General features: G+C 43.4%; 1 protein-coding gene across 1 annotated transcript in view; it reads left to right on the top strand.

Annotated features, from left to right (window-relative positions):
* The window catches only part of slc8a1b (solute carrier family 8 member 1b), a 256002-nt gene that overhangs the window by 211786 nt on the left and 28384 nt on the right, over positions 1-15832 (top strand). The window contains exon 6 of the mRNA XM_080192927.1: positions 5949-6079. Coding sequence (XP_080049053.1) covers positions 5949-6079 — 131 coding nt within the window. The remainder of the gene's footprint in view (positions 1-5948; positions 6080-15832) is intronic.

The raw sequence follows: 15832 nt of genomic DNA, 5'->3' as shown, positions 1-15832 counted from the left end.
TGGGTGAGTGCATCTCCAGCAACACTCAAGAAGTTCTTCACCATCCAGGACAAAGCAGCCAGCTTGACTGGTGCCTAATCCAGACCTTCTCCACCACTATTGTACAATGTAACATTCACAAGATGTACTATAGCAACTCAGTATGGGTCCTTCAACAACACCTTCCAAGTTTGCAATTTCTACCATCAAGAAGGATAAGTGCAGGACCTGTATGGGAACAAGTTTTCTGAGCATGGCATCATCTTGGCATGGAGCTTTCACCATTCCTTCACTGTCGCTGGCTCAAAATTCTAGGACTTCCTTTCTGACAGCTCTGTGAGTTTGCCTATCCCATGGGAACTGCAGCAGTGTTCATTGGGTGCACGCCCTGCACCCAAGATGTTAACCCCACTTTTTAAGACGCGGGTTGATGGGTTTTTGATAAGAGAGGGGATTAAGGGTTATGGGGAGAGGGCGGGAATGTGGAACTGAGCCACGACAGATCAGCCATGATCTTATTGAATGGCGGGGCAGGCTCGAAGGGCCAGATGGCCTACTCCTGCTCCTATTTCTTATGGTCTTACCTGGCCTCCAAAACCCCCAACACCATCCCAATGCCCCCTCTTCAAAGTTGGCAGTTCCTTTCCTGCCCAGGATTTACCTCAGTCTATCACTCATCTTCATGGAGATGCTTCCACTCCCAGCAATGCTCACTACTGAGTTCACAGCTCTGAAGAGCCGGATTGTCTTTCCACTTGGGTAGAAGACTAATCTTCACCTGATTAAAGCTGTTCAAGTGAGGTCCGGCTGCAGAGCTTTCTTATTTAAAGTTAGTCTGATTGAGTGGAGGTGACAGAGAGGCACAGTGCAGTCACTGGTATTTGCCCATCATGAGAGGGGAATTAGACAACCCCCCTCCATTCTGAAATCTCAGTCTACCCTCCCAACCTATGGGCAGGGAGACTGACATTATTTATTAAAAATAATTTCCTTTTCATTAGGATTTCTTTGTCATGACACTATTTTTGAGTTGACTAGGCTGCAGCTGGAGGGTAGTATGCTTTATTTCTCCCAAGAATATTGATTTCCTTTGTGTGGATTTCCTCTGGGTGCTCCAGTTTCCTCCCACACTTCACAGATGTGTGGGTTAAGTTGATTGGCCATGCTGAATTGACCCAAGTGTCCAGGGAATTAGCAGGATAAATGCGTGGGGTTGCGGAAATAGGGGCTGGGTGGGATTGTGGTTGGTGCAGACTCAATGGGCCTTATAATCTCCTTCCACAGTATCGGATTCTATGATTCTATTAATACACTGATCTAAACTTAGGTGCAAAGTGAGAACTTTAATAATCTCCATCCTTTTGTACATCATGAATGGGAGATTCCCCATTTTAAAAGGCCAACTGCAAAACTCCTGAATTTGAGGAGACCCAGCAGAACCAAACCTCTTTATTTTTGGGGGGGTTTCAGATGAAACCTACCAGATTAACAGTGTGTTCCGCAACAATCTGAGGGAAATTCAGCCAATTATATTTCATCATTTTAGCACAGCCAAGCCACCGAACCCGTACATCTTTGGACTGTGGGAGGAAACTGGAGCACCCGGAGAAAACCCATGCAGACACGGGGAGAACGTGCAGACTCCGCACGCTCACCCAAAGCTGGAATTGAATCCAAGTCGCTGGCGCTGTGAAGTAGCAGTGCTAACCACTGTATCACTGTGCTGCCCAGTGCCATGCAAATGAAATTAACTCCCACATCATTCAGTTAAAGTATAAGCACATTAATGATCACAGTTGTGGAATAGGTATTTGATTTGATTTATTAATGTCACGTAGTAGTATACAATGAAAAGTATTGTTCCTTGAGTGCTATACAGACAAAGCCATTCATAGAGAAGCAAAGAAGAGGGTACAGAATGTAATGTTACAGTCATAGCTAGGATGCAGAGAAAAATCAACTTAATGTGAGGTACATAATATAAGAACATAAGAAATAGGAGCAGGAGTAGGCCATCTAGCCCTTCGAACCTGCCCCGCCATTCAATAAGATCATGGCTGATCTGACGTGGCTCAGTTCCACATTCCCGCCCTCTCCCCATAACCCTTAATCCCCTCGCTTATCAAAAACCCATCAACCCGCATCTTAAAAATATTTAGCGAGGCAGCCTCCACCACTTCAACGGGCAGAGAATTCCAGAGATTCACCACCCTTTGAGTGAAGAAGTTCCTCCTCAACTCCATTCTAAACCGCATCCCCCCCCCCCCCCCCCCCCCCTTTATCTTGAGGCTGTGCCCCCTAGTCCTACTGTCCTTTCTGAGCGGGAAGAGTCTCTCCACCTCTATCCTATCCATCCCATTCATCATCTTATATGTCTCAATGAGATCTCCCCTCATTCTTCTAAACTCTAACGAGTACAAGCCTAGTTTATTCAGCCTCTCCTCATAGCTCAACCCCCTCAACTCTGGTATCAGCCTAGTAAACCTCCTCTGCACTCCCTCCAAGGCCAAAATATCCTTGCGTAAGCGCGGCGACCAAAACTGCACACAGTACTCCAGCTGCGGCCTCACCAATGCCTTATACGGCTGCAGCAAGACCGATCCATTCAAAAGTCTGATGGCAGAAGGGCAAAAGCTGTTCTTGAGTCAGTTGGTACGTGACCTCAGACTTTTGTACCTTTTTCCCAACAGAAGAAGGCGGAAGAGAGAATGTCCAGGGTATGTGGGTTCCTTGATTATGCTGGCTGCTTTGCTGAGGCAGCGGGAAATGTAGACAGAGTGAATGGATGGGCGGCTGGTTTGCGTGATGGACTGTGCTACATTCATGACCCATGTTAGTGGAAGATAAACAGTCAAGCTTACTTACTAAGATAAAGCAAATTACTGTGGATGCTGGAATCTGAAACAAAAATGGAAAATGCTGGAAAATCTCAGCAGGACTGACAGCATCTGTGGAGAGAGAATAGAGCCAATGTTTCAACTCTGTATGGCCCTTCAGGATCTCGCTTCACAGACTTGCTGAGATTTTCCACACTTCTGTTTTTGAATCAAGTTTGCGTATTTAGATTATGATTTGAAAATGGTGGCTGTTACAATTACCAGCATTTTAATGTTTTTTCCTGTTATCCAATTTTAACTTAAATATGCAATGAGTAAACATTTGAGAAATACACAGGTGGATCTATTGATGCTCAGAAACAGGCTGAATCCGGAAGTTCTGTCTCTCTGTATGGCACCTTCTGCAGGGGAGGGAATGGATCCAGGTCAAGATTTGTGCATGCGCATTTCCAGGAGGCATCTGCCCATATAAATCAGTAGCTGCGTCTAGTCATGCTTGATTTTCATTCGCCAGGAGTGGCAAACGTAACGTGTGCACGTTAGATCTGGTAGTATCAGGTCTAATCTTTGTGGAGTTCCTTGGAAAGATAAGTGCCCTTTTAAGGAGGTAGCATACTCCTTTTAATATCATCCTGGGACACTTTTGGTGAGGTCAGGTGCCTCTTGGGGATATAAAGTGCCACTTGAGATTGTTAAAAGTTGGCATGAATGTGCATAAAAATGCATAAACTCATTAATTGCCTAACTCATAGGAATTGTCAGAAGAGTCAATAACTCTCAAAGGCAGCTATCAAATGTGTCTAAATAAACTAACAGTGGCACCTGTCAGGTATAAAAATGCCTGGCCTTTTAGTCTTTGGAAAAGATAGCTGGAACCTTAAAAATATTGCTTGCTATTTCATTCTGTGTCATAACAGCTTGGGGGCTACCACTAAGGGATTAGCACTGTTTGATTTCACTCACAGCCTTCTGTTATCACAGTAGGGTGCCTTGTATTTCACAATTTGATTGACAGCCCAAAGTAGTTACAGATAGTTTGAAGTGGGTCTATGAATTCCAACGTTTGCTTTTACAAGGATGCAGCTAAAGGAAGCTAAATTGTGTGTTTATGAATGAGTATTTTTAGAAGGTCTGCAATAGACACTTAGAACTGTTTTATTTTAATCTCTGCCTAAGTTCTGATGTCTGCCCATAGTGAATACTGGATGCGATGCATGGTAGCTGAAAGGGTGAAGAGTGATGGGTATGGAGCATAGATTGACCTGAGTTAGAGGTTGGCATTAAGTTGGCTTGCACTATAAGTGCCATAGGTGTGGGTAAAGGATCACAGTCAATATGGAAAATATGAGCAGCCAGGGGCACTGGTTAGAGGGCAGGAAGTGACATAGGTTGGCATGGATGAAGCAGGAAGAGCATTGGAGAGTGAGGGGAGATTGAGGGGTAAGGACTTAGAGGGTGGCTTTTTTTGTTTTATTGCTTTTTATAAACCTTCAACACATTGCCAGGGCAGAGAGGCATAACTTGTGTCCAGTCCACCCGCCAGCCTGATTCCAGGGCTGTCAGACCCAACTCATAGAGAACCCTACCCACCCCCAGATCAAAAATCCAACTGCTGGGGCACTTTCTCCCATGCTGAGTTTATGGAGCTGAAAATTGTCCCATCTCTGAGGTCTTTACCCGTAAGCGAAAATCCAGATTCATGTCACAACAGAGAACAGAAGGCACTGCAAGTGGCAGAATTATCTCCCAGGGGCCTCAAGCTGTCCACAATTCATAAAAAGCACTTTTCTCCCATTTACAATTCGAAACACATGTTTTCTATTGATTTTATTTTGCTTAATCTTTCATGTCAACAGAACACACAATGAAAAATTGTGTCACGTGATCTGTTTTCCACTTCTGGCACCGACCATGGCTCTCTTTTTACTTTGATGTTCATAAGTTACTGGGTCAGCTTACTCTAGGTTTAACTCACAACCCAAGTCCTCATATTGCATCATTCAAATGTTCAGGCAAATTTGTCTTCTGGATGTTATTAAATATTTGCCGTAAGCGGGATAAGCTCTCTACATATCATGCTTGGATGTAAAAGATTACTTGCGTGTAGCATATACAAATAGCCAGGGAGGATTGCACACACGTATTGGAGGCTGCCTAATTTTTCATCCATTACTTTTCCAATGAAGAGAAAAGTAAACATGTTTTATTTGTGCGCACCCAATTTTCCTCTATACTCTATAAAAGGAAAATCTGCTGATCCGCACTGATTGTTTATAAAATAACCATGTGTATCTGTTTGTATATACAAAGTGACGTAGCATTCCACAAAAATATCCACTGCAGATATTAGCAAGCAATCTAAGACTAAGAAGGATGGAAAATGGCTTTGAGGAAGATATAATTGCAGAGTTTTGCACGGGCAGTTTCATACAGATGCAGAAAAGTACCAGGGGATTAAAGGCCAGAGAAGCTTTAAAAGCAATGCATGTGCTAGTTTTATAAGCATATGATAAAATTACGTACTTTGATATTTAGACTTTTAGTTATGAATTTATCAGTCATCTTTTTTGCCATCCTCAAGCATCTTCCATAATGTCCCAGCCTGTCCATTTCAGAACTTTTGATTCATTCTTCTCTGATCTATTGTACAAGACATTTCAATTCTAATCTGTCCTTTATCAAAAAATGTAGCGTCTTGTGTCTTTCTCAATCTGGATCTTCCTGTTATCTATGTGATTTGTTACTAAGTTGTATAACTGAGAAAAAATAATAGCATGACCTCTTATTTGAAAAAAAATGTAATATGACCTCTCCTTGCTAGACAGATTATTTGTAAAATATGTTTTGATATGCTAATACAAAGAATCATTGTCTGTAAGAATGTTGTAATTTAAACATTATACAATTATGTGTGTGTCATGTAGAATAAGACTTAAATTAGGGAACTGCATGGAAGACAATTTCAGATATGGTAAGTGCAGTGGAGTCTATGTAGCATTCCTTAGAATAAAGTTGTAGCGTGTAGAACTAAATAACTAAATATTTTCAAGTTTTATGGAAGCATTTAGTTGGAAAGTTATCTCTGCAGTGTATTTGTTTCTATTGATATCTAGTTGTATGGTTATGTTGCAGGTGATACTGACGATAATCAAGCCATAGCGAATAAAAACGAGGAGGAACAGCGGATCGCTGAAATGGGCCGCCCTGTTCTCGGAGAAAATACAAAGTTAGAAATCATAATTGAAGAATCCTATGAATTTAAGGTACCAAACGGCAGTGTCATACTTGCGATTCTTGGATCAAAATGCTCTTCTAAGTTATTGCTGCTATATTAAAAAAAACAAGATCCATGAAAGTAAAGAGATAATGATTAAGTTTTACATAAGAACATAAGAAATAGGAGCAGGAGTAGGCCATCTGGCCCTTCGAGCCTGCCCCGCCATTCAATAAGATCATGGCTGATCTGTCGTGGCTCAGTTCCACTTTCCCGCCCTCTCCCCATAACCCTTAATCCCCTCTCTTATCAAAAACCCATCAACCCGCTTCTTAAAAATATTTAGCGAGGCAGCCTCCACCACTTCAACGGGCAGAGAATTCCAGAGATTCACCACCCTTTGAGTGAAGAAGTTCCTCCTCAACTCCGTTCTGAACCGCCCCCCCTTTATCTTGAGGCTGTGCCCCCTAGTCCTACTGTCTTTTTTGAGCGGGAAGAGTCTTTCCACCTCTATCCTATCCATCCCATTCATCATCTTATACGTCTCAATGAGATCTCCCCTCATTCTTCTAAACTCTAACGAGTACAAGCCTAGTTTATTCAGCCTCTCCTCATAGCTCAACCCCCTCAACTCCGGTATCAGCCTAGTAAACCTCCAAGAGGTTTTCCAAGACGCTAAGACTTGGGAGCAAAAGTAGAAGCCATTTAACCCATCAAGTCTGCTCCGCCATTCAGTGAGATCATGCCTGATCTGATGTGATAATCCTCAACTCCAATTCCCACCTTTTCCCCATAACCCTTGATTCTCTTACTGATTACAAATGTGTCTATCTCAGCCTTGAACATAGTTAACCCAGCATTTACAGCTCTCTGTGATAAAGAACTCCACAGATTCACTACCCTCTGAGAGAAGAAATCTTTTTCATCTGTTTTAAATGGGCGACCCATTGCTTTGAGATTATGCCGTCTGGTCCTCGACTCTCCCACAGGGCAAACAACCAAGGAGCTTTACATTTCCTACAGATGGGCTCACGCATGCAGAAATTGTGCTATTTATGTAATTCCTATAAATAAAAACAATTAAACTTCAAAACTACAATTTTGCACAAATCTATAGATGTATACATTTCAACTAAACATTCACTGCAGAAATACTTAAAATGTGTATTGATCTGTACATTATGTAGATATTGGAATAGATCCTGAAGCCAAACACCTGATGGGAACAGTGAGATAGGCTCCAGCAATAATGGAAAATGGTTAAACAGCTCATTCCCACCATTTCTCTAGCTGACTTTAAATTAGTCCAGGCCTATTTTAAAGTTTATTTATTAATGTTACAAGTAAACTTACACTAACACTGCAATGAAGTTACTGTGAAAATTCCCTAGTCGCCACACTTCGGCACCTGTTCACGTACACTGAGGGAGAATTTAAGCATGGTCAATGCACCAAACAGCATGTCTTTCAGACTGTGGGAGAAAATTGGAGCATCCAGAGGAAACCCACACAGACATGAGGAGAATGTGCAGACTCCGCACAGACAGTGATCCAAGCACGGGAATTGAACCCAAGTCGCTGGTGCTGTGAGACAGTGGTGCTAACCATGCCACCATGGGACTGCAGAGATAGAACATAGAACACTACAGCACAAACAGGCCCTTCGGCCCACAAGTTGTGCCGATCACATCACCTACCAACCTACAGACCTATCTATAACCCTCAATCTCATTAAACCCCATATACTCATCCAGAAGTCTTTTAAAAGACCCCAGCGAGTTCGCCTCCACCACCACTGACGGCAGCCGATTCCATTCACTCACCACCCTCTGAGTGAAAAACTTACCCCTAACATCACTTCTGAACCTCCCTCCCCGCACCTTAAATCTGTGTCCTCTCGTAGCGACCATTTCAAACCGGGGAAATAGCCTCTGAGAGTCCACCCTATCTATTCCTCTCAACATTTTGTAAACTTCTATCAGGTCGCCTCTCAACCTTCGTCTCTCCAGGGAAAAGAGTCCCAGCTCCCTCAACCTAACTTCATAAGGCATGCCTCCCAGTCCAGGCAACATCCTTGTAAATCTCCTCTGCACCCTTTCAATAGCTTCTACATCTTTCCTATAGTGAGGCGACCAGAACTGCGCACAATACTCCAAATGAGGCCTGACAAGGGTCTTATAAAGTTCCAGCATTACCTCCCGACTCCTAAACTCAATCCCTCGATTAATGAAGGCCAGTACACCATACGCCTTCTTGACCACCTCCTCCACCTGCGAGGCCAATTTAAGAGTCCTGTGGACCCGGACCCCAAGATCCTTCTGCTCCTCAACACTACTCAGACTTCTGCCCTTGATAGTGTACTCGTTCATCCCGTTGGTTCTGCCAAAATGGACGACTACACATTTATCCGCGTTGAAGTCCATCTGCCACTTCTCCGCCCAGTCCTGCATCCTATCTATGTCCTGCTGCAACTTTTGCCATCCTTCCAGATCATCCACAACACCACCGACCTTCGTGTCATCAGCGAACTTACTTACCCATCCCTCCACTTCCTCATCCAGGTCATTTATGAAAATGACAAACAACAAGGGTCCCAGAACAGATCCTTGAGGCACTCCGCTGGTGACTGACCTCCATTCAGAAAAAGCCCCATCCACAACCACTCTCTGCCTTCTGCAGGCAAGCCAGTTCTGGATCCACAAGGCCAAAGCCCCTTGGATCCCATGCCCTCTCACCTTCTCAAGAAGTCTTGCATGGGGGACCTTATCAAACGCCTTGCTGAAGTCCATGTACACTACGTCCACGGCACTTCCTTCGTCAATGTGTTCAGTCACATTATCGAAGAACTCAACTAGGCTTGTAAGGCACGACCTGCCCTTGACAAATCCATGCTGACTATTCCTGATCATGTCAAACCTCTCCAAATGTTCGTAAATCTTGTCCCTCAGAAGCCTCTCCATCAGCTTACCAACCACTGAGGTCAGACTCACCGGTCGGTAATTTCCCGGGCTATCTCTGTTCCCTTTCTTAAAAATAGGAACTACATCTGCAATCCTCTGGAACCTCTCCCGTCTCCATTGACGACGCAAAGATCATCGCCAGGGGCTCTGCAATCTCTTCCCTCGCCTCCCACAGTATCCTGGGGTACATCCCATCTGGTCCCGGCGACTTATCTACCTTGATAGAATTCAAAAGTTCCAACACATCCTCCTCCTTAATATTCACGTACTCAATCCTTTCCATCTGCTGCAAATCCATAACAAAATCTCCCAGATCGGCTTCCACCGTGAATACTGAGGCGAAGTACTCGTTAAGCACCTCCGCCATTTCTTCTGGTTCCACACAAACCTTTCCCCCCTCACCTTTTATAGGTCCTATCCCTTCTCTTCTTATCCTTTTACCTTTCACATATTTATAGAAGGCCTTGGGATTCTCTTTAATCTTACCCGCCAAGGTCTTCTCATGACCCCTTCTGGCTCTCCTAATTTCCCTTTTAAGTTCCCTCCTACAGTCCTTATACTCCTCAAGATCTTTAACATCTCCTAATTCCCTGAACCTCTTGTACACCTTCCTTTTCTTCCTGACTAGGTTCAACACATCCTTTGCGCACCACGGTTCCCTTGACCCACCAAAACCCCCTCGTCTCATCGGAACGTTGTCATTCAGAGCTCCAGACACACATTCCTTGAATATCTGCCACCTTCCTTCGGTACTTTTCCCTAAGAACGCCTCCTTCCAGTTTATTTGCAGATAATTTATTTCCAGATAATGGTACAAGAGTGAGAATAGAGACCATTTTGGGTCATTTTCTCGCTGTGGTTAGATGGACATAATGAAACCAAGTAAGGGCAGCTCCCACCTACCTAGCTGACGGAGGAGAGTGTATTGGAGGAGGATGCCCTTTTGATGGCCACAGACTGTTTAAGAAGAGTGGGGCTACATAGTTTACCATGAGTGCTGTACACAGGGTGTCATTGAAATCTTTGATGAGGGTCATTTTAGGCAGGAACAGAATTTGGAGGAATCCCAGTGTAGAACTGTGGGAAAAATGGACATAAAAAAAGTGCAGAAAAGATTTACTGGGATGCTATTGGGACTTGAAAATTCTATTATAAAGTCAGCTAGAGAAATGGTGGGAATGAGCTGTTCAACCATTTTCCACTATTGTTGGAGCCTATCTCACTGTTCCCATCGAGTGTTTGACTTCAGGATCTATTCCAATATTTATATAATGTACAGATCAATACACATTTTAAGTATTTCTGCAGTGAATGTTTAATTGAAATGTATACATCTATAGATTTGTGCAAAACTGTAGTTTTGAAGTTTGAGTTTTTATTTATAGGAAGTACATAAATAGCACAATTTCTGCATGTGTGAGCCCATCTGAAGAGTTATAAGGAGAGGCTGGATAGACTGAGACTTTTTTCTCTGGAGCATAGGAGGCTTAGGGGTGATCATATAGAGGTCTATAAAATAATAAGGGGCATAGATGAGCTAGATAGCCAACGTCTTTTCCCAAAAATTAAAGGGCATAGGTTGAAGGAGAAGGGAGAGATACAAAAGGGTCCAGAGGGGTAATTTTTTCACACAGAGGTTGGTGAGTGTCTGGAACGAGTTGCCAGAGGCAGTAGTAGAGGCAGGTACAATTTTGCTGTTTAAAAAGCATTTAGACAGTTACATGGGTAGGATTGGTATAGAGAGATAAGGGCCAAATGTGGGCAATTGGGACTAGCTTACTGGTAAAAACTGGGTCAGTTGATGTTTTCGCAAAGCTTTTGTTTAGGTCTCATATTGCAAACTGCTCAGGAAAGTAAAAACCTGTTGGATCCAAGGCAAGTTGTCAAATTCGATCCAAAATTGACTCAGGCAGGATACATAGGATTCACAAACAGGACTCGGCCTTTCGCTCTTCAAGCCTGCTCTGCTATTGAATCAGATTTTGGCTGATCTAGTTGTGGCCTCAATTCCACTTTCCTGTCTGCCTCCCACAGGCCTTGACTCCCTCGTCTATCAAAAATCTGTTTAATTCTTCTTTGAGTCAATTCAACGGCCCAACTGCCACTGCTCCCCGGAGAAGAGAATTCCACAACTCTAGGATCCTCTGAGAGAGAATTTCTCTCACTTCAGTCTTAAAAAGGAGATCTCTTACTCGTAAACTTTGTCCTCTTGTTCTAGTCTCCCCCACAACTAGAAACATTCTTCTAGTATTCATCCTATCCAGTCTCCTCAGGTTCTTGTATGTTTCAAAAGACCACCTCTCATTCTGCTAAAATGGGTCTAAGTCCATAAGCAAAAAGTAATTGTTGACTGGTGTTTAATTCTTAGAATCTTAGAATCTTACAATGCAGAAGGAGGCCAATTGGCCGATCAAGTCTGCACCGAACCCCAATCCCATCCAGGCCCTATTCCCATAACCCCATTCATTTACCCTATCCCTGACACTAAGCGTCAATTTAGCATAGCCAATCCAGATAACCTGCACATCTTTGGACTTTTGTAACTGAAAGTTGTTTCCAATGGGGTTTTGCAGGGTTTTGTATGTTCTGTTGGTGTTTGTAATATATATGTCAATGATTTGAACTTAAATGTGGCCATGATTAAGAAGCTCATAGACAAATCAAAAATGCACTATTGGTTGATAATGAAGAAGAAAACTGAGAACTGTAGAGTGGCACAGTGGTTAGCACTGCTGCTCACAGCACCAGGGATCCAGGTTTGATTCCAACCTCCAGCCTCGAGTCACTGTCTGTGTAGAATTTATGTATTCTCCATGTGTCTGTTTGGGTTTCCTCTCACAGTCCAAAGATGTACAGATTAGGTGGATTGCTAAATTGATCCTTGATCAGGAGGAATTAGCAGGGTAAATCCACGGTGTTTCGGAGATATGGCCTAGGAGGGATTGTGGTCAGTGCAGACTCGATGGGCCGAATGGCCTCCTCCTGCACTGTAGGGATTCTAAGATTTTAAAATATTAACGGACTAGTTGGCACAGTGGTTAGCACTGCTGCTTCACAGCTCCGGCAACCTGGGTTCGATTCGCGGCTTGGGTCACTGTCTGTGTGGAGTTTGATGTGGATATGCTGGCGTTGGACTGGGGTAAACACAGTAAAAAGTCTGACAACACCAGGTTTAAGTCCAATCGATTTATTTGATTGATTATTTGAGTGTACAATCAAATAAATCGGTTGGACTTAACCTGGTGTTGTCAGACTTCTTACTGTTTGGAGTTTGCACATTCTCCTCGTGTCTGCGTGGGTTTCTTCCGGGTGCCCCAGTTTCCTCCCACAGTCCAAAGATGTGCGGGTTAGGTTGATTGGCCAATGCTAAAACTGCCCTTAGTGTCCTGAGATGCGTAGGTTAGAGGGATTAGTGGGTAAAGATGTGGGGCTATTGCTGGCAGAGCCTGAGTGGGATTGTGGTCGATGCAGACTCAATGGACCAAATGGCCTCTTTCTGTGCTGTAGGGACCCTATGACCTATGATTCTATGATAGGGGCGGACAGAACAAGTGGCAAATGGAGTTCAATCCGGTTAAGTATGAGGCAGTGCATTTGTGGCAGAATTCCGCCATTTATCTTTGAAGGTGACTGGATGGTTAGATGAGCTGGTTGAGAAAACGTATGGGACACTTGTATTTGTTAGCCAAAGCATAGAATATGAGAGCTGGAGCTTATGTGTAAAACATTAGTTGGATACTGAGTGCAGTTCTGGCCATTACACTATAGGAAAGATGTGATTGCACCAGAGAGAGTACAGAGAATGTTTGCAAAGCTGCTACCTGAACTGGAGAATGTTAGTTATGAAGAAACCTTGGATAAGTTAGTTCTGTTTTATTTGGAACAGAGGAGGTGGAAGTGTATAAAATTATGAGAGGTCCGAATGGAGTGGATAGGAAAGCCCTATTCTCCCTGATTGAAGGATCCATAACCAGGAAGAATAGACTTAGTATAAGACATTTAGAGGGGATTTCAGGAGAAATCATTCCACCCAGAGAGTGCTGGTAATCTAGAATTCACTGCCTGAGAGGGTGGTAGAAACAGAAACGCTGGCAACATTTAAGAAGTACTTGGATATGCGCTTAATGTTTCATAACCTGCAGAGCTATGGACCAACAGATGGAAAGTGGGATTTGGCTGGTTGGCTACTTGTTGGCCAGTGCAGACATAATGGGCTGAATGGCCTCATTGCATACTATAAACTTCTATGAATAGGGTCTCTTGGGTGACTTTTCAGAAAGACAGAAAGGAAGGAAAAAGTGGTGGAGTAGTACTGTTAATAAGAGATGAAATGAGATCAGTTGTGAGAGAAAGACCTAGGCTCAGGCAATGCAGAATCCATTTGGGTGGAGATAAAAATCGGCAAGGAAATGAAGGCATTGTTGGAGTAGTGTATAGACCCCCAACCAGTAGCCACACTGTATGAAGCGGTATACATCAGCAAACAATAGTAGAATGTAAAAACAATAGAGCAATAATTATGGGTGACTTTAATCTTCAGGTTCATTGGGTTAATCAAGTTGGAAAGGGTAATTACAACAACAAATTCATAGAGTGCATTAGGGATAGTTTCCTGAAGTAATATGTCATGGAGCCAATCAAGGAACAGACAATCTTGGACCTGGTAATGGGTAATGAGGCAGGTTTAATAAATGACCTCAAAGTAAAAGATCCCCTAGGAAGTAGTGATCATAATATAGAAGTTAGTATTAGTTTGAGAGTGAGAAACTTGGGTCAGAGAGAACTTTGTTTAACTTAATAAAAGGAATTACAGTGAAATGAAGATAGAATTGGCTAAAGGGGACTGGGTGGATAGATTAATAGCAAAGACAGTAAACAAGCTGTGGCAGGGAGTTAAGAAGGTAATTCAGCAAAAATATATCCCATTAAGGAGGAAAGATTCTAAGAGAGGGATAAATCAACCATAGGTAATCAAGGAAGTTAAGTTGTGTGAAAAAGTATACAAAGAGGCAAAAGTCGGTAATAGCCCCGAAGACTGGGATAAATTCAGAATACAGCAAAGGAGGACTAAAAAGATAATAGAGAGAAAAGAAACTGCTAGGGCAAACTGGTGTGGAATATAAAAACTGACAACAACATAAGAGAGACGTCAAAGTGAATATTTGGCCTTAGAGAATGAATCTGGGGAAATAGGGAACAAGGAAATGGTTGTGGATTATACAGATAGTTTGCATCTGTCTTTACAGTGGAAGATGCTTTGAACATCCATTAATACAAAAGAATACAGGGAGGAATTAAGTACCATCACCATTACTAGAGAAGTAACATTACATAAATTAATGGAGGCTAAAGGCAGATAAGTCTCCTGGCCCTTATTGCTCGCATCCTAGGATTCTAAAAGAAATAGTTACAGAGCCAGTGGTGAGACATTGGATGTAATTTTCCAAAAATCCATGGATTCTGGAGAAGTACCAGAGGATTGGAAAACTGTCAATGCCTGTTCAAAATGTGGGAGGCAAAAAGCAGGTAACCATAGCAACAAAAATGGGGGTGGAAAGGCAAGTTGCGAGAGGGATACAAATAATTTACAAAGAGATATTGATAGGTTAAGTAAGTGGGTCGTGAGCCTTTGGAACTCCTTACCACAGAGAGCTGTGGGCAGAGTCCAAGTGTATATTTAAGCCTGAGATAGATTTTTGATCAGTAAGGGAATCAAGAGTTTCAGGAAAGGGCAGGAAGGTGGATGTGAGGAATGGTGGATCACCCTTGATCCCATTGAATGGTGGAGCTGGCTCGAGGGGCTGAATGGCCTCACCCTGTTCCTATTTCCTGTGGCCTTGGACAAGGTGAGCCGTACCAGTCTTCTTTAGGCCTGAATTTTACACCGTCCTGAGGCGGATGTGGTGAACTGTTGGCCACCAGCAGGATCTTCCAGACGCTCCCTAAGCTTACAGGTTATTCTATGGCTCGCTCAGCCTGCTGCCTTGAAACCTGCTATGGGGGTTGGCTTCAGCAGGATTGGAAGTTCCCACCACCAGGAAGAGCTGTAAAATCACTCCCTTAGGGCAGGATTTTTCGACAGCACTCGACCCAAAACAGGAAAATCCTGCCCAAGGTCAGTGGACCTCTGCATGGTCCGCCCCTGCCCACTACAATTCCCATGGCGGGCGGGACGGGAAAACTCCTCCCTTGAGTCTTTAACTGCCATTCACCTGCTGCTTAAAAACTTCCAGTTAGCATCTCAAAGAATCCTACAGTGCAGGAGGAGGCCATTGGGCCCATCACCGACCACCATCCCACCCAGGCCCTATCCCCATAACCCCATCCATTTTACCCTAGTCCCCCTGACACTAAAGGGGCAATTTAGCATGGCCAATCCACCCAACCCGCACATCTATGTGGGAAGAAACTGGAGCACCTGGAGGAAACCCATGGAGACACGGGGAGAACATGCAACCTCCACACAGAAAGTGACCCAAGCCAGGATTCAAACCCGAGTCCCTGGTGCTGTGAGGCAGTTGTCGTTATCCCTTTCAAATCTGGAATGTTTGGAGCTTTGCCATCGTTTGTTTATATTTGTCCATTGCAACAGCTCCATTTATGATGCTGTCTTATCCATGAAAAACATATTTGGTAATCTGGGACTTGTGTTTCTACATAGTAAGGTTGGAAAAGATCAAAAGTACTCAAGTGGCTGGTACGGGATGTCAGAGTTTTAATCCCAAAAAGACCTTGTGGCTTTTCATATTTGGATTATATCATATTTATTTATACATACAGAAGCAACTGCATTAAAGGAATGACAATGTTATCAAGATAGCCAGGCTGGCCATAGATTGTGC

This window comes from Carcharhinus amblyrhynchos, chromosome 7 (assembly GCF_965287045.1).
Source record: "Carcharhinus amblyrhynchos chromosome 7, sCarAmb.v2.hapA, whole genome shotgun sequence".
NCBI lineage: Eukaryota > Metazoa > Chordata > Chondrichthyes > Carcharhiniformes > Carcharhinidae > Carcharhinus > Carcharhinus amblyrhynchos.
The sequence above is the reverse complement of the archived record's forward strand: the minus strand, read 5'-3'. Positions and strand labels throughout refer to the sequence as shown.